The sequence below is a fragment of the Protomyctophum bolini genome (genome assembly GCF_963924005.1).
Source record: "Protomyctophum bolini genome assembly, chromosome: 18".
Lineage (NCBI taxonomy): Eukaryota > Metazoa > Chordata > Actinopteri > Myctophiformes > Myctophidae > Protomyctophum > Protomyctophum bolini.
This window is the reverse complement of record NC_137879.1, coordinates 25,599,064-25,619,217: the sequence shown is the minus strand read 5'-3', so window position 1 is coordinate 25,619,217 and position 20,154 is coordinate 25,599,064. Positions and strand designations below refer to the sequence as shown.

The window sequence follows — 20,154 nt, the reverse complement described above, 5'->3', positions numbered from 1 at the left end:
AAGTAGCCAGCCAGGTGATTGCCAGATGGGGACCAGCCAGGCAATCACCAGGACACACCTCTCCACAGATAGAATGCAGCTCCAACCTAAAGGACATAGAAAATAACAGTTAGAACAGACAGATCATCAAGCTGCCATGACAGTATTTTCTGTTTTTGCTCTACATTAAATATCTTCACTGAATATAGCCAATCGGCAAGCTCACACCGCGTCGCGCTGTGACGGGTGGCGATCGACCATATTCAGTGAACGTTTTCCCCAGAATACGGACGGATGCTGGGGTTCAAGTGATTGATTGATCACCGTAATTAACCGTAATTAACCCCAGCATCCGTCCGTAATGAATTAAACGCACTAATCTTGGTACAGTATGGGCATATCAATATACTATTTCAGAAACGAGTGGATGTAAGCATCGCAATGCATCTTCTCTATTTACTGAAAATGTGTGAACATTTTGCGAACATTATCCTGTATATGAGCTTGTAGATAGGCTATTTTTGTTCAAGTATATAGGGTCCCTCAATATGTTTTGTTATATTTATTATCGTTATAATACCGGTACTACTGGTATGCATGGCGGTTTTGCTTGCTGACAACAGATGATCTTCCCGCGATGTGTCACGTAGAGACAATTTAAGTTATATCAAACCGTTAATGCTCTATAATGATTTAGTAATTGTTGCAGTATTCAGTAACTGGAGCCTCCTCGTCTTCAGCTCTTTAATAAACAGAAAATACATGTTCAGTTGGGTTGCCAATTACTAGGGTGTAACAATATAGTAACTATCGAAATATCGATTTTAATTTAAAAAATCTAAGCATAAATATGGAATGTATGCACTGTGCAGGTAGACAGATAACCATCAGTCTACAACACGTGCACTTAAATATGCAAATTATGGACTCCAGGGGTAGGGCCTGACAAGCCTATGGCTTCTCCCTAGGCCTTTTTCGGATATCGGACAGGACTCAAGCAACGGACACGGAAAAAAAAGACTGAACTGAACTGATATCGTTATGTAAACAGCAAATATCGTATCGTATCATAATATCTAGACAGAATGTATGGCCACGCCCCCTACTTCCACTCCAGTATGCAATGACTGTCTGTGACATCCTGTAATGCCGGCAGATAGATTCTGGTTTTACCAAAGCAGACGTGTGTTATTATCGATAGAGAAATGGCAACATTCATACACATTCTTATCCTCGATCACAGTTTAGGACATGTTAAGGATGACATAAATACTATTAACTGGTGTAGATGGATAGATTTTTATTTTGTAGAGCCTTGTTTTTATTTTTATTCCAGTTAACTAAAAGGTTAATTCCAATTCTAGTTTTAGTTTCAGTATTTTGTGAGTTTTAGTTAGCTATAATAAATAACCCTGGTGTGCGATTGGTGAGACATTCAACGTGAGCATGCTTTATATTTTATTTCCCCACAATTCGTACTTAACCATGGACAGTTTTGAAAAGAGCTTGGCTTTGGAGATTAGGAGCTACACACCTCTCTGAGTGGGTATGCAAACACAACAATAGATTAGGAGCTACACACCTCTCTGAGTGGGTATGCGAACACAACAATATGGAGCTACACACCTCTCTGAGTGGGTATGCAAACACAACAATATGGCGGTTCATTAATGGCTGTCGCCACTGTTTGCCAGAAATGGTGAAATCTAAAGTATGAGACAGATTATGTCAAACACGCCGGAGGTTGATGAAAACAAAATGGTGGAGATCCAGGTTTCAAAGTTACCATTACAGCACTGGGTCACTATGTTCAGCACATGCTAGAGCAGTGATTCTCAAAGGGATGTGGGGGAATCCCCAGGGGCCCTCGAGGCAGTCCACAGCTAAATTAGAACAAAAGCCTAGGACTAGGACCCGCCACAGTGGTGTCTGATTAGAACTTAAACCCCTAACCTGTGTGGTTCGGAAGGTGGTCTAAGGAAGCTAGTATAGCTTAGCCTTAAACCAAAGGGGTTTGGGTGTGGTGAGTTTTACACAGCACAGAGGCATCTGAGCTGTAGGGCCAGATACCCTGGTTCGTATAGGAATTGGTGTTGGAGTGTGCTTGAGCGTGGTCGTCTACTGAAAGTCAAAGGTCTTGAAGGTATAGTTGTTTAACCACCTTAACCCTTATACTTCGGCAACTCGGAAATCTACAAGCTCACGACGTTATGAGCTTCATAACAAAATATTTGACACTGTTTCGAAATCTCCCTCACTGTAAGCCTGGTGATTTCCCTAATCGTCGTGTAAAGTCATGCTATGGCATGCCAGTGTTTTCCCTAGCCAGAACCTGTGGGTGGGGGGCTTCCAAAAAAGGTTATTTGTTTGAGCCCTGGATGATGCAGAATATGCATCAGGCAGTGTGCTGTGTGGATTAGAGACTCGATTTCAAAGATATATTTTTTATTATTTTAAGGTTTTAAATGAATATGGTTGTGCCAGCTTAGCCTGGCTAAAGCCAGACGGAATCAGCCAAACCAGCTCTGCTTACAGACTCCCCTGTATTTCTCTGTGCAAAACGGTTAATTTTCAGGATTCAAATAAAAAATAGCGAAAGTAGCAGATGGACAAGCTCAATAACATGTTGCTTCCCACCTTGCTTCGAGCTTGTAGATCTGCTACTTTTGTATTCATTAATTAATTAATTTAAAAAACACAAAGTTAACATATGGACACGATTGGCATTACTTTGTCAAGAAATGAGCTCAAACGGCTGCAAAAAATGGAATCGTGCTGGATGAAGTCCAGTCAGAACAACAGGCCTAGATGAGAATCTGTTGCTAGCAGCAGGGCACATGCCTTTGAACGTGCTTGCCAGTTTTCACCACACTCCCAAACCAGATTCTAAAGTCGCCACACCATGGCTCAGTATCTCCATGCCGTGTGGCAAGACTCAAAGATATCAGACTTATCCGATATCAGACATGCTTGGTTCTGCAAGATTATGAAAACTTGGCCCTTATACTCTGCTATAAAATGCCAAAGTTTCAACATGTGCATGTGGCTAAAATAAATGTGAAAAAACATTTAATACGCATACTGTATATTCACAATATACCTTGCTAAGGGAACTGAGGAAACTAATTTTCACCTACATCATTCAATTAACCAGCATTGAACAAACCGGTCCCCCATGGATTGACTATTTCCCCGAATGTGATTCTGACACGGAAGCACAGCATTGCTATGAATGAAAATGGCTGTTCTCTAACTTTTCTATTTTTAGTCATTCTCATCTTCATAATTCATAATGTTGTTTTAGCTATGGCATTCCGGCAGTCCTTGGTGGCTTATTCAGTCGTTTTTCAATGGGATGGAAACTCTTTCATAATAGAAGCCATCCAACAGAAAGACAGTAATGTTTACACACCAGTGATCGAGGGACAGGGGATTAAATAAAAACTCTTTGTGTTTACACAACATCAATAATCCAACAAAATGATCACCTCCTGAGCAGGCCATGAATGTTATTAGCTTCACCAGTCTTCTGTAAAAGCAACAATGTTTGGGAACCACTAATGCTATCCCAAAAGCATGTGAATACATTCACAACAGATAACCTCAGCAGACATCAGTATTCCCTTCCATATATTATGTGTGTAAAAAAAAAAAGACAAGACAAACTGCAGCACATTGATTCACACCGATAGAATAACTCTATCTTGACTTCATAAAAATGTTAATTTGGCCATAAAATTGGCCGTAAATCTGCAGGGAAATCTTTCTTCCAGTCATCGGTTATGTGGCTCAGAGTCTATACGACTTGATAAAATCGTAATTTTGAAGTTCAGTGTTCGATAATTTATCATACTAACAAATAAAATAAATCAATAATATTTATCCTATCTGGATATGAACGTGACTGAAGTATGAGGAGTTAAGAAGGCTTACAATGGGAGCGTTTCACTTGTCCCTAGTGTATACTATAGCAGCATATAAGTAAAACGTCAGACTCTGTTAAGTAGATCACCTTTGGCATGTAGACCTAAAGGATTCAGCTCATAGCAATGTCAGCGTTCTGCCCTCCCAGTGGGACGTGTGTGTGTGTGTGTGTGTGTTTTATTAATTATTTATACATTTTCTTCAGTTCTATGAAAAACACTGTTTCGATAAGTGTGTATGTGTGTGAGTAATTCTGCGTGTAATGATCCACAGTCTTACATGTACAATGTGTACGTGTATTCCTTGCGTGTGTGACACTGTCAGTGTCTTCATGCACATAATACAATGGTGTGACAGGCTCCTCAGAAAAGCTTCCCTGCAGCCCAGCAGCACGCTGACAGCAGCTCTCGGCCCCTGGGGGCCTGCAGGGGCCCCTCAATGGGCCCAGCTGTGGGCAGAGATAAGAGCCAGCCTTCATTTTCTCCGCACACGCTATTCTGTGTGGATGGTTGGGGGGGGGGGGGGGGGGGTGACGAGGAACCCTAAGGGGAACGAGTCTCATTGTTAACCGATGAACATGTCTTAATGGCCATCTGCAGCGGGCTTTAAGCCATTTTGGACTGAGGTCGATTAAAAAATAGGCTTCTAAATCCTAAAATTAGTTTCTATGTCAGTGGTGCTCAACCTTTTTCATGTCAAGGACCCCCAGAATTATCTCTATTGGGCCACGGTCCCCCATCTCAAAATATGTAGTTCCAGGGACCCCCCAGAAGCAAATATTATAGTTAAAAATGTCCGCTCTGAAATATATATTCAAAGATTTGCGCCACATTTTGACGACTTTTCCAAAATAGCAGACCTACAAGCTCGTAGCGCGCCACTCGGTGGCATGCTATGAGCTTGTAGATCTGCTATTTTTCAATAGCTAAATTATAACATAATGTTTAAGATACCAAAAGGGGTTCCCGCCCAAAATGGGTTAACACAGGATTGGGCCCCGCAGACAAGACAGGCAGGGGACTGTCAGTCTGCTTTACTCGTCTCTCTCTCTCTCTCTCTCTCGCTCTGATTTCTTTGAGGTTGCGGGGGTTGGCGGCAGGGCGCTATTTAGTGTTAGTTTGGTGGCATTTGGCTTCAAAGCTACACGCTAGGGTTTGATGCGGCGTCTGGGTTGGCCAGCGCTGTAATGAAGTTCTTCAATTCAAGCTTGCAGGTCTCAGATCTCGGCACTGGTGGATTTTTAGTTCAGCACAGCAGCCAGGAAATTGTCAGTTTCTTTTATCCGAAGCTTTGTTGTCGGTGTATGAACGGTTACACCGTAGATAGAATAGATGCAATTTAATGTTTTTTTTTTTTTTAATTTACAGATTTATCATCAAACATACCATCACATTCACACACTGCATACAGTAGGCTCCACAACATTTCCCTGACATACATTGTAATACACTCCCACAAATTAGAGCAACAAGCAAATATGCACACAGTTGAATATCACAGCACACGACTCGAGATTGATGATCCCCATTGACTTGTCTCCAAGGCTCTGTTCAGCAGACCAGCGTTTTTCCACATGGTTCACTTTTATCAGTGACGGCTCCGCACACTTGCAAAGTCCCACGGGCTTGTTGTAGCATCATCACATTTGCATCGCCTTTCCCCACAAGAGCACACTTGTGTTGGCATGATGTTCGCCCGTTTCCCCTTAGCATGTGTAGCGTGGAGCATCAGCGCATCATATTACAGTTACAGGCAGCCTGTCGGCTGAACACAGATGTGTACAGTAATTAAAGGAACGAGGCACAGCGGGTACTGCCAGTTCAAGCGATATCCCTGTAAGAAGATTACTACTTGTGTACGGCCTAATGCTTCAATTATTATGTCATACGCAGATCTACAAGCTCAGTTTGGAGATATTGTCAGCAAGTGACACACCATCCAACCAAGTATACTGCAAGTCCGTTTTAAACATTGAGTTTGCAATCTCATACACAGTGATGTGCATTGTGAGAGGCATACAACTGCACACATATCCTAACATTCAGCACAAACACAGGCTTTCAGATGCACAAATACTGCACACCCCCTGCAACAGTGTTTGGGTGATGTTTTATTGTGCAGATGGTACAGTACAAAGCTGAAATTGCTGACCGCTAGTCATGTTTTCATTTTGCACTTCGCCATGTGGAATGAGGACTCTTCCTTGAATGAATTCCAAAGATTAAAAAAAGATTACATCTCTCACACTAGCAAACGGGCATGGTGTCATTTCCATATTTAGCAGACTATAAGAAGAGTGTTACAGTATTGCTATTTGTATGCCAGTGGACAGCCGTGGCCAGAGGTGTTATGTATTTTGGGTTGTCCGTCCGTACATCCATCTCCCAAACTTGTGAAAGCAATATCTCAGTAAGGCCTTGAGGGAATGTCACTCGAGTATGAATTGATTAGAAGTATGTGTGATCAAAGGTCAAACTAAATATGTTCATTAAATTCCTTTAAAAAAAGCTCCATAGATTTGCCTGTATCATATGACGTAATTTCCAAAATACAGTAATATAATATGAAAAATCACACCCGTGTGAACTGAGTGGTGCAACTCCCCCCCCCCCTCTCTCTCTCTCATTAGCAGGCAACAGAGCAGCACTATCCCTCTCTCTCTCTTTCTGGTACTAATAGTCATATACTGGTGCTCGGATACACATAGGTGTACATGGACATTGCTGGTTGTAGGACACCAAAATTATATTTTAATGGAACGCTTCTGGAGGCAACGGGGCGAGCGATTCACATGAGTTTATTTTCATGTAGAAAACAGTTTAGCCTATCGCCTTAGTTTTTATTATTATTTATTTAACACTTGATCACACTGTTCAAACATGTCTCAGCATTAGCAAATCATCAGCGTGTTTGAGTTATGAGAAACAGTTATACCTCAGCGCAAACGCAGCTTTTTTCCAGGGGTTTGGAGGTTTGCAGCGCTGATGTTACACGTACACAGTGATTTATGACTGTGCCTGCCCTTGACCTATTTGCAAGACCAATTTTAGGGATGCTGAGTAGAGGCTGTGTGTGTTTATTCTTGGGCAAACATTACATAAAGCAGAGATGAATGGGCTCCGAGGTGGTGTGTAGCAGCAGCTGGTTCCTTGTTGAAACCCTACGTCTCTATGCTGTGCATGTTATTGCAGAAAAACCTTCGTCAATAACAGCAGTAGAGTTTCTAGAACAGCACATTTTTGCTGAGATTTTGTGTAAAAGAAGGGGACCAAGTATATGACCATTCCAGTCAACAAATTCTATACCGTATAAATTGCTGGGATTCATGCAGGTATAGAGTTGGGTGATAGGCTATAGTATATAATATGACATGTGTATATGTAGAGGCATTGTTGATAATTTCACACGGAACACATTCAGAAAATTGGTATGACTTTAATGTGAATCTATTAAGACAATCTTTAAGCTATATCACGACCATAGTTCTTCTGGTACACTGGATCTCCATAATATGCCTACAGTATGTGTTGGATTGGATTGGATTGTTTGCATATCGGTCGGATCAGTGGTTCTGGACAACCACCGATCCGACCGACTTCACATCAGGCAATGCTCTCCCTCAGGTCCTCTGTGATACGTATTGGAGTGTGATGTCATGTGTGACAGATTTATATAACGGTCTGTACGCCAGGATAGTCTTCAAATATGGACATCTTGTTTGTGACACCCAACGTCGACCCACAAGGGAATTTTAATATAGGATGGGATCTCACCCTGCTCTACATGACAGGGTGGAACAGAGGACAGAGAGTATCTTTAGGACACTATATGAGGCATACAGTACAGGTATGCTATCATCATACCTCACTATGAAATTGGCTCTATCCCTATTTACTTCTCTATGTAAAGTTAAAGTGGCAAAAGCTTGAAAGACTATTTTATTCGGAGCAGTTTGACCTCTCAAATATTGATAGCTTCATAGCCGAAGTCTGATTGTATTCAGTCATTCACCTTGAAGCCGGTTTCACAGAGATCTCCTGTCTAAGATAATTTGGAATAAATACTCTTCGGTGTCACCGTGCTGAACGATCTCTCTGTGGGAGAAAGTGGAATAAAAAGTCTTCTCTTCAATGTCACCGTGCTGAGGTCGGGGGAGCAACTTACATGAAACGGTGTCAAGCTTCCATTGACTTCATTTGTGTGGTCGACGGCTCTCGGCCGTGTCTGTCTTTAATTTGGAGGCGACAGTTTGGTGGCTGCTCGCTGTATGAGTGTTCGTGCCCCTAAGGGGCTGTCAAAAAAGCTCCAAAAAACTAGTCCCTTGTGGACTGCTTCCCGTTGAGGACGGCCAATTAAAGTGCTGCCTTGTGAAAAGCACAGTGACAGATGCTGAGCTCTCCTTCACGACACAGTTCTTATAATCACAGTCGGGCTTCAGACTAACATTTTCCACCTTTGTGTGTGTGTGTGTGTGTGTGTGTGTGTGTGTGTGTGTGTGTGTGTGTGTGTGTGTGTGTGTGTGTGTGTGTGTGTGTGTGTGTGTGTGTGTGTGTGTGTGTGTGTGTGTGTGTGTGTGTGTGTGTGTGTGTGTGTGTGTGTGTGTGTGTGTGTGTGTGTGTGTGTGTGTGTGTGTGTGTGTGTGTGCGCGCCACATTAGAGCCACACCATTTTATGTGCTCCCCGAGATCATCATATTTGAAGTAACATAGCTTACTAATCAATTAAAAAGTACATACAGTCAGGAACTTATATTAATTAAAGGGTTATTTCACTCTTTTTTTTTTATTGGTAATTTTATCATCTACTCAGCGCGAGTAGTGTGATGTATGGATAAAATAGTAATATAAAGAAATGTGTTTTGCAATAATCTGCCTCATGGTGGCGCTATAATAGGCTGTTGTTGAAACAAATATGGAGACAAATATCATCATCATCATCATCATACTATAATTCAGCGAATGTCTGAATGTCTGTCTGAATGTCTGAATGTCACTGACAGCACGTTATCTCATCATTGACTGCACGAATCACTCCCACTTTTCACACAGGCATGGACCATAATTATATGGAGGGCGTAACGGAGCCCTTTTTTCCATTTGACACATTAATGATTAATAATGAATTTATTAGTGAATAAAAACAGCCGTTTACAGCCGTTTACAGCCGTGGTCTTTGTCCGTGGTCTATCTCCGACCGAGCCACACTATTAGCACACATCTCTCCATGCCAAAAACAATTCTGCACGCTCCCAGAATCGACCTAGGCTACTTTTTACAGACGCAACTGTCATATTTACTGTACAAATATTGTTTTTACATCACCACACGACCATGGGCAATGCGCCTGGGTGCAGTACCCCCCGCGGCCACAAGATGGGGCAAATATCTCACAACGGGTAAGGGCTAGTAAGAACAACATCAGAAACATGTCAGTACAAATACATCTAAAATTGTTAAATGCATTAAAAACAAAACAAAACCCATCAATATTTATTGATGTTGTGGGGCAATTAGCTATCAAAATATAATGTTTGGCTATTCCTATCTGTTTCCCTGTAAACAGAAGAGTTCATCTGACTGACATTAAATAGTCCCTGTTGATTCAAAGTAGCAGCTCTCTGAGGCTCCGTCTCACCAATCAACACAGCTGAGCTGTTAAAGCCGGCCCGGTGGGAGGAACTCCAATATATGCTCCATTTGTACGACCTTGTCGGGTGGCCAAAGTAACTGATCTAGGAGCTTCTAACACTAGTTCACAACGACGCATTGTGAACTTGTAGATTGGCTATTTTCGATGCGCGATACTTTGCGTTACAGTCGTACCACAAAGTATAAAATACGCTGATCCTCTTCCAGCAATTCATCACTAGAAAGTCCAACAAATAAATCAAAATGAACAATAATCCATTTCTCAACGGGGTACTGGTTGTTTGTTGTTCTTCGGTGCGTGCAGGCTGTTGTTGTTTTTGGTTTTTCCTCCAGTAGGTTAGGACAGAGCAGCACAGGCGCGCAGCTGTGCCATATTAAGCCTGATCAGGTGTGGACTACGGAGTGATTTTATTAATGTGATTAGTCCCAGGGCTAGGTGTTCCATCATGCTGATTTAAGCATGGGTATTGGGTAGAGAGCCTATTTCAACCAATGCTTGGTCGGAACTACCTGTGTTATAATGTTATATAACGTGGCCTTCTTGCCCTTTGTTCCTGTGCGAATCAGGTGTTCCTTGAAGTGCTCCGAAATAGGCCTTTCAATGCTGACAGTAATAAGGTCCTCCGCTGCGTTTGAGTGGAGAGAACTCTAATGTCTCATAGCTCTTTCACACACAGCCACAGTGGGAGGAACAGGTACAGAATGTTCTTCTGGCTTACTGTTCTTGTTGTTTGTACAAACAAGGTCTAAAACAAAGTTTTTCGTAAAAACTGCGGAAAATTGACGAAAAACAAACATTAGTCTGCATTAAGGACATTAGGTCTGAAACCTTTGCTGATGGGTCTGGTCTATCCTCTAGCCTTTTAAAACATGTCGGTACATTCTGGGAATGATAACCTACAACCTGAATGTTTCCAGGTTGCTACTTTGCACAGCCATGTGAGAGATGGAGCAGGAAATGCTACGTAGTTCATATGGGATGATAATAAATTGATAAACTGTATGATTTTCTCTACAAAATAAACTGTGACCAAAATATGACTTTAGATTGAAATAATAACTAGTCAGTAGTCAGTGAAGTGAAGCCAGGTCACGACTGGTCGTCACTCCTGACATCAACCAATAACCAATAAAACCACGGCCTTGACATCCGTCTGGGCTATGGGACCGTGACTAAGGATCCCATGGCCCGTTGCAAAAATGCTAATATCTTTAGACGTATTGGTCAACTCACTGAGGAGAAATATTATGGATGAGGACAGACTGAGCAACTGATTTATTTCCCTTTTAGGGGTAGGAGAATTATTATTATTGTTATAAAGACAATGGAACAATAAACAATGGACTGATGTATGACCGCAAATGCCACCAAATTGCTATGAGTGTGGAGTATGGATGGACAATATTTATTCATTCAGAATTAATTCATTCCGAACATAAATTCATACCCAAATAAAAGTACTCCTTGTTCCTCATTCATTCAGAATGCTACTACTAAGGGAGGGACATGTGTAAAATAATGCATATTCCAAACTCCCAGGAGCATTAGGAATAAAGTGTTCCGTATCCACGATTCAAACGGTTTATACCACCCCTCCCAACCCGAATGAAGTTTTATTTGGGTCAGACCGGAATGGCATATTCTATTCCAATTGAGGTGTTTACTTTAGCATTTTTAATCTGAATGAGCAGTCATTCTGACTACAAGTGGAAAAAATATATAACCTGTCCATGTGTGTCTACTGTCTACAATCACAGGTGCTGCTTGGAATTCTGGGGCACGCTTGGCAGCATATTAGAGTCCCAGTATTTACATATTAATCAATAACATTAATAAATCCTGGCATATTTGAGCGGCCCCATCTGCAATGGTGTAAAGTATGCTACATTTACTCAAGTACTGTACTTTAAAGTTGAACTCACTGGAGTGTTTCCAATTTTCAATACGTTTACTTATGGTCCACTACAGTACATCTCAGAGGCAAATATTGTACTTTTTACTCCACTACAATGTCATCGCGTCCCACAATGACATGTTGTGAGCTTGTAGATCTGCTATTTTCAAAGCATTTTTATACATTTTGACTTATTTCTTACATCTCTAAGGTATATTAATGACATAGTATAATGTTGAAAATGAGTGATATTCCCCATTAAGTATATTTTAATGCAAATATCTTTGTACTTTTACATGAGTAAAGTTTTTATACTTCCACAACTGCCGCGCTCTCTCTGTGCTACGCGACGCCCCCACCAACATTCACACAGGAAATCGCAGCACTCCGTCTGGCTGCTTGTTGTGTCTCTCCCTGCCTGGCGTAGCTCAACTGGTGTCTGATGTGTTCACTTGTCGGCTTGCTGTGAGGCGTCGCTTGGTACCACTTTTGGTGACAGAATCACTGGTGTGACTCAAAAGTGAAACACCATGGGGCCACTTTTTAATTGCTCTAACACGGTGTGTTAGCAGGACAGTTTCATACCTTGTTATTGATTGAGCAGAAACGTCGGTTACTCTTAAAAAACAAACTTCCTTGGTTGATTTGGGCCTGGACGGCTGGTAAAGTCGCCCGGGCATCTAGGCTGTTAATCCAGACTGACAGTGTGTCGCGGTTTCATATCCAGAATCAGATCCCGATGACCTTTGCTACGTGTCACTCCCCATCTCTCTCTACCCACGATAGCGGTTTCAGATGTTATCAGATTAATTCATCTCCCGTCATCAGCCCTTATCAAGACAATGCAATATTGACATTTGTTGTCAGCCGTTTTACGGTTGGTCGCGTTGTCCGACTACTAACAAACCCTAACCTCAGTCTTAACCAGCCACGTAAGTAAACATCAAGCGAAGTTGTTGTATAGCGCAGATTTGGCTGTGTAGTAGACCCTTCTTTGTGCCTTCACAGAGATAAAAAAACCAAAAAACAGACTTATTAATTATTTAAAAGACATCTGTGGTATTTCTGTACAGAAAAGTGCCATAGAAGAAGAAAAAAAAATAGCATAGTATGCATATACAGATGGTGAAAAATAAACACTAGCTGCTCTATAACGACAGAATGTACACGAGATACAGTAAGAGGAGTGAGTCACATACCTGTACCTAAATTAGAATTCAATGCAGTGCAGGTAGCATGCACCATTCTCAAGAAAAGTGAGAGTATATGCCCCGTGGCCATCAGTGTCAGCATGCTGCTGTCACTAACTGGTGTCATTGGATGCCTCGCAGGTATAACTAAATGAATACAGTTGGAATACAGTACAGGCTGGAACTCTGCTATTCGGAGAGGAGCTGTCCGTGGTGCTGGAGTAATTGCAAAGCCAGTGAAGCTGCAAAGCAGTTGATACATTTAGGCCTATAGCCAAATGTGTAACACTTTAGGTATACATCTGTTAATTAATTCATTTGAGTATATGCACACAGTAAAATCCTGATGTGTGGTTCATTGTTTACCTGGTTTCCAAGTTTCATTGTTTCATTGTTCTCTCTGAACTTTGCCTACGTATGACAATTTATCCTGTTGTTTGTTGTGGGTTCATGCTTAATGGAGATTGTCTTTGTGTCAAGTCTCCACCTGGTTTTCGTACTTTTTAAAAACTTTTTTATCCTCATTTGTTCCTTCCCTGCAGATAGCAACTTCCTGCTGGGCAACGCCCAGGGACACCGCGGCTACCCCATCGTCTACTGCTCGGATGGCTTCTGTGAGCTGACGGGCTACGTCCGCACCGAGGTGATGCAGAAGAACTGCAGCTGCCGCTTCCTGTACGGCGCCGACACCAGCGAGCACGTGGCCCAGCAGATGGAGAAGGCCATGGAGGGCCGAGAGGAATACCAGGCCGAGGTCCACTTCTACAAGAAGAACGGTGAGGGGATGAACATGGCTGGGTGCCACAGTGTTGGAAAATGATCCCAGGTCCAGTAGTAGGGCGGAATGTATTTGTAGAATACAAATATATATTCTTTTTACAATAATTTATCGGTTCTAAAATTCAAGGAAGTCTGGGATTTGGAGGCAGTGGGTAAAGAGGTTTTAAAATTGATATTTATTTTTAACTCAGCAGGTCTGTACAAGCTCACAATGTGTCACATTGTAAGGTGACACATTGTGTTGGGCTATTTTTGACGAGGTTTGGTGTGGAGAGAGAAACGGAATGGGACAAGGAGAGACACCTGGGGTACTCATGTCTTGTTCCTTTTATAGAGATGAATCTGATTTTTTATCTGCTTCCTTGGCACAAGGCCAAAGTCTGTCGAAATCTTGAAAAGCTATAAACATATTTGCACAAAAGTTGCTTTATTTTGGCCCATGGTTGTAAAAATGCCTCCGCAAGGATCCTTGTGAGGTGTCATTGGACTCCTGGGAAGCACACTTACTGTAGTTGGGACACACTCACTTCCACTTAATAACCTTTTTCTAATATTATTATATTGATCTACCCTTTTCAGATACAGTAAATTAATAAATTCACACAGCACAATATTTTAGACAAAAGTGCATGTGTCAGTGTGCAAGGCACCATGACACCTCATGGACAAACTGCCTCAGTGGCCAAGGTGTGTGCTCTGCTGAGCTCATTTTCTATTCTAGGACATGATATTGACTCACAGTCACAACATCAAGTTTTATTTTCACAGTTGACCAATCTGGTCAGATTGGTAATAGCCACATGGTCTGCTGTGATGCTAATCATGCTACGATCATGATAAAGCTGCCAAAGCAGCAGGCAGAGCAATGGAAACAGACTCTGTACTGTACATTGATGTAATGGAAACCGCCTGCAATGAATCACATCTCAGTCACACACATTTGCACTCAAAGCACCATGATGGAAATGTGTGTGTGCGTGTGCGACGTGTGCGAGTGCGTGTGTGCATACATTTTCTAAGAGTAGCTTATAATTGGAAGTTAAACCCTCAACAAAATCCTTGTAAACTTAATGGAGCCCTACTCTCCTTTCAGTAAGTCATACACGGTAAGGAGACTGACCACACAAGACTTCCTTAAGCCTTCCGGATGGTCCAACAGGCTTAGGTTCGCTCAACAGAGAGCTAATGCTTCCCAATCCAATGGTGTGAACCAGTGTGTCGCTAATTTCTATGAGGGATTACAGAGGCTCGTCCTGGAGGCTGCGAGTGCAGCATAGAAGGGCATTTGTATTCCTCTGCTTCTTCCTGAGCCCGTCAGCCGACAGACAGACCCACATCACTGCATGTGTAGTGAATTTGGAGAACTTTGGCTCTCCAAATGCTAACTCCAAATGCTCCCCTTGCTAACACGACGACACCTGTAACAACATCTCTCTACCTCTTGTCTCCTCAGCTGGCACCGTCTCACTCTTAACACACGTACACTCGCACATAAGCGCACTCACAGACAGGCCACTGCGCAGCAGGGTATAGGAGACATGGAACAGATGTGCTGAGATGGAGTACCGGTACATCTTGTGCTGAGTGCTTAATGAGCTCGCTGGGTAGTGGGACCATCGTTAACACACTCTCTCTCTCCATCTAAAACCTGTAGCCATCCTGTATCTCAGTAATTCCCAAACTTTTCAGGTCGAAGTTCCAAAAGAGAGATTAGATGTATGCCCGCGACTCAAGGCTCGAGGCTCTGTACAGGGCCCAAATTAGCCAATTGATCACAGCTGATCACCCCTGGATCTCCATATACAGAGCTGGCCTGTTCTGACATCACAATGCTGTTCTGACATCTGCATAGACTCCATATTTGGGCATGCCTGATAAAGAACTCCATATATGGGCATAAAGAACTCCATATATGGGCCAGTGCTCAACTGGCACTGCTCTAGTTGTTTTTTTAATATAGGAAAATAAAATGGGATTTTTACTCGAGTCGTGACCCGTAAGAATTGGTGCGTGACCCACAAAAGGCTCCCGACCCACTGTTTTGGAAATAGTGCTCTAGCTCTCTCTCTCTCTCTCTCTCTCTCTCTCACAACCATCTCTTTTGATATCAACCAGGCTGCACCTTATTTTCGCATGCTGTCTTAATAGCTATGCACAAGATTATAGAAGACATACGGTCTGTGATTGATCCATTAACATCTTTATTGACAAAACGCGTAATGCCTAGATATGTGCCCTATATTTGGGTTTACATTGGAAACTATTTGGGTTTACATTGGAAACATTGGATAGCAGTGGTTCAGTGGTAGAGTGGCCGGTAGGGCGGCTGGATGGGAACCGTGAGGTTCCCAGTTGGATCTCGAGCTCCCCAGAGTACACCCGAAGTGTCCTTGAGCAAGGCGCTGAACCTCTAATTGCTCCCGATGTGCAGGCCTTGCATGGTTTCCTCCGCCATCGGTATATGAATGCTGTGTGTGTGAATGGGTGAATGTAATGCACAATCTGCTCTTTGGATAAAGGCGCTATATAAATACACCATTTACCATTTAAAAGACAAATCCTATGTAATTAATTATAGCATTTACCTCTACTTGGTAGAAGTCTCACCTCCCTCTCCCGGAACTGACACTTATATCGCCCAGCCTTAACAAAGGTTTAAATATACTACCTAATTTTGAAAAATGATATATCGTCTGTTTAATAAGTCTAAGAAAATGCAATTCGCTCCTTTTTTAAGAATATTATGAGAGCTCACAGGTGTCAGGTAGCACTTGATTAGGAAGCCTAGAATGAGGAAGCAAGCACCATACATCCCACTGCCCTCCCACGCCTCCACCGACATATACAACCAGGGGTGGCTGTCTGTTTTTTGCATTGTCCCTTAATTGGTCCTTCCATCTGTCCCAACCTTGACAACGCAATATCTCACGAATGCCTTGAGCGCATTTCATTAACATTTGGCATTAAACACATCGTCTTCTTGCTCTCTATGACAATGCTTAGAAGTATAGGTTGTCAAAGGTCAAAGTCACTGTGACCTCATATCTCCTGTCTGTCCCGTTTTCTTGAACACAATATCTTAGTAGTCCTTGTGGGAATTTAATGGCTTTAGCTGGAATTTAATTGGCATTCAAAGTCCACTTGGATTAAAGGATGAACCGTTTAGAAGTAGCTGGTCGAGGGTCAAGTTAATGAGGCTTAAATGGTTTCATTCACTACACTATATGAATCTGGACAGACACAAATGTTAAAGGCAATTGGTTGGCAGAGACATACAACGGTGATTTCTAGTTTATTTTGCTCATTTATTTCTTTACTTGTACCACTCTTCATGCTTTAATTCTTATTATCCTTTGTTTGTGTATAATAGAATGTTTAAGGGTTAAATGAACACCAGATTTGACTGTTTCTACTTCATGTGCTAAAATGGACATTGGTTTTGTTCTCAGGGACGGCCTTCTGGTGTCTGCTGGACATTGTTCCCATAAAGAACGAGAAAGGAGAAATGGTCCTGTTCCTCTTCTCGTTCAAGGACATCACAGAAAAGCACGGTAAGGAAGGACACCACAGCAACCACACAGAGGTTACGCCACATGTAGGGGCTTTGAAATCCTCCCCCCAAACACCCTCCTTTCATATGTTCCATTCTAGACATGATTTATAATTGGGCCCCATCTCCTGGCCCCCTGGCTTTCATGTTCGGAGGCCCTTTCTTGTTTGTCATTGTCACCCCCCTCTACCTCGCGATGTGTTACAGACAGTAGAGCTGGCATTCATTTATTGGAAGCAGCCAGTGCTTTCCACAGGGCAACGTGACATGCTGATCCAGAGCCTGAGCACAGTCTGTCACAAATGCCAAACACTTGGCCCGAGGGGGAAGACGCTGTCATTCTTCAGTAATGCTGTTGAATGGAAGTCCAGGTGCTGAACATTTCACTGAAGGGCTGTGCTTTTTCACCTCAGCAGTGCTGGCTCAGCTTATTAAGTGTGTGAAAGGGCAAACTAAAGACTCAAAATTTAGCGGAAGAAAGAGAAAACCCTGGCCTTGACCCTTGAAGCCCTGATCCAAAAAGAACGTAATTTATTATAACCGAACCTGAAATCTGTATAGATCACTGTCCGCAGCCGCAGGTATGCCCGGCTTATTTTTTCATTAAATAAAGTAAATAAACATTACCGTAAAATAACCCCAGAAAGTTGGATCAAATAGCATAAGGGGCACTTTCCTGCACATCAAATAAATAATGTATTTAACTAAATTCTCTTCTAAGGATGACATTGGAAAGTTTTATTAAAAGTCACAGATCGCCTAGAATGACATTGGACGAATTATTAGTTTATGATGCATTATACTTATTTTTAGTGGTTCTTGGCGTCTCCCCCGCGTTTATATTACATTCAATTAGATATTTTTTATATTAAAATCTAAATAATACTATTTATGAATGATTCTTACGTAAAAGAAACAGCAGGATGAGGCATGTATGTACATCATTACTGTATCTCTCTGGAGAGAGTGCTGGAAAGCTGAATGAATACTAAATAGCCTAAATATAAATGTATTGTATTGTTTGTGCATTAGAGGTGACGGAACACCTTCTATTCCCCAGAGCACACTGGGCAGGTTCCGGAGCCCATGCTGCTCCGGCCACATCCAGCACAAATTAAGCCCATGAGAGACAAAGCTGCAAGATATATACCATGTATCACAAAAAGATCCCACTGCAATATTCATTTTAAACGAGGACAAATAAACTGTCACATTTTATTAATGCACTCCTGCACAGTACCTGCTCATATTTATAGAATTGTGTGTCTTTTTTTTTAACAATGTCTTTCATGAGTGTATGTTGTTGTTTGAGAGTCCCTATTAACCAAAGGCAATTTTCTATCGGATGTGATAGGGTGTTTTTGAATCTTGTACTGTATGTAGACAAGTCTCAACAAACTGAAACCACAAATACAAATTCTCCTGAGAATAGAAATCTTTGTATAACTAAATCTCCAAAATTCACATTTCCGAAATTGGGCATATGAACACATAGACATGCAAGTCATGCATGCCAACAGATAAACTAGCAATGTCCTTTATATTTAGTTTAGTTTATTTCAGTACATTTTTGTGGTAACATAGTGTAGTTTAATTTCCTTAGGTCATTTAGAAAATAACACTTCTGACCAAAAAGGTGAAGCCATTTCGCCTATCCTTTTGCAAAACAAAGAATAAGGGGACAAAACAGTCCAGATGGAGACGTAAAAACGAATGTGTTTCCTTGAGCGCCGACCGTCTTAACCTCTGACCTGTGTCCGTGTCCCCGACAGTCTTAACCTCTGACCCGTGTCCCCTGACCGTCTTAACCTCTAACCCCTGTCCGTGTCCCCGACAGTCTTAACCTCTGACCCCTGTCCGTGTCCCTGACAGTCTTAACCTCTGACCCGTGTCCGTGTCCCCGACAGTCTTAACCTCTGACCCCTGTCCGTGTCCCCGACAGTCTTAACCACTGACCTGTGTCCGTGTCCCCGACCGTCTTAACCTCTGACCCGTGTCCGTGTCCCTGACAGTCTTAACCTCTGACCCGTGTCCGTGTCCCTGACAGTCTTAACCTCTGACCTGTGTCCCCGACCGTCTTAACCTCTGACCCCTGTCCGTGTCCCCGACAGTCTTAACCTCTGACCTGTGTCCGTGTCCCCGACAGTCTTAACCTCTGACCTGTGTCCGTGTCCCCGACAGTCTCCGAGGACAAGCGGAGGAACAGGAAGAGCACTTCTCACTTCAGCAGGGCCAGGAGGCGGGGCCGCACCATGCTGTACCAGCTGACCAGACAGTTCTCCAGACGGGGCAAGGGAGAAGTCAATCTGGGCAGCGTGAGTACGCACAGCCACTGGGTATTTGCGATGTGACGCATTTTGAGCTTGTAGATCTGCTAAAAGGAGTGCTTTTACTTTTGGTACTTTTGTAGTCCTACTTTATAACGGTTGCAACAATATTTACTGTACAACCATTACATTCTGATTGCCCGTCCCTCAATCAGGTTAGGTGAGCCTTGGGCGGGGCTTCCTACTCAGAGATTGTTCCCATAGCAACCAATGCATACGGGCCCTAACATGAACATCTCACTGGCTTCTTGTAGCACATAAAGATAAATAGTAAAGTCACATAGACTAGCAGATTAGTTGAAAAATAGTAAAGTACATCGTAATTGAAACATTGCAAACCAAAAATACATAGAAATAATGTGACTCTGGGCACAGAGGTTAAAACTTTCACATTTTACATTTTGAATTCCAGACTTTTACTTGTAATATATTGCAGTATTGGCGCTTTAGAAATAGAAAGTAGAAAATGTGAGTACTTTTCCCACCACCACGCCGGCTCCTATACTCTTCATCAGCAGATAATTGGTTGCTTGACATTTGCTACCTGTAAGTTGTCGGTTACAAGTACAAGTTCACAGTCTGCCGGGGGACTTAGGAGGCCATTGCACAGGGGGAGAGGTCACCGGGTTCTGTGGTTTTAATTTTTAACCAATTATAACCTGAGACTGATTCTACAAATGCCTTCTAAATCAGTAGTTCTCAAACTATTGCGTGCCAATAACCCCCAAATTGATTGTGACTACTTCACGATGTCACGCATCAAAGAAAGGCAACCGACAAGCTCTCAATGTGTTGCAGGGCGGTGTGATCCGTTGTGAGCTTGTAGCTCGGCTATTTACCATACCATTGTGCAACGATTTA

General features: G+C 42.4%; 1 protein-coding gene across 1 annotated transcript in view; it reads left to right on the top strand.

The window, feature by feature from the left end:
- The window catches only part of LOC308333035 (voltage-gated delayed rectifier potassium channel KCNH4-like), a 90,402-nt gene that overhangs the window by 20,085 nt on the left and 50,163 nt on the right, over positions 1-20,154 (top strand). The window contains exons 6-8 of the mRNA XM_080789221.1: positions 13,179-13,412; positions 16,866-16,967; positions 19,148-19,281. Of these exons, the coding sequence (XP_080645347.1) occupies positions 13,179-13,412; positions 16,866-16,967; positions 19,148-19,281 (470 nt within the window). The remainder of the gene's footprint in view (positions 1-13,178; positions 13,413-16,865; positions 16,968-19,147; positions 19,282-20,154) is intronic.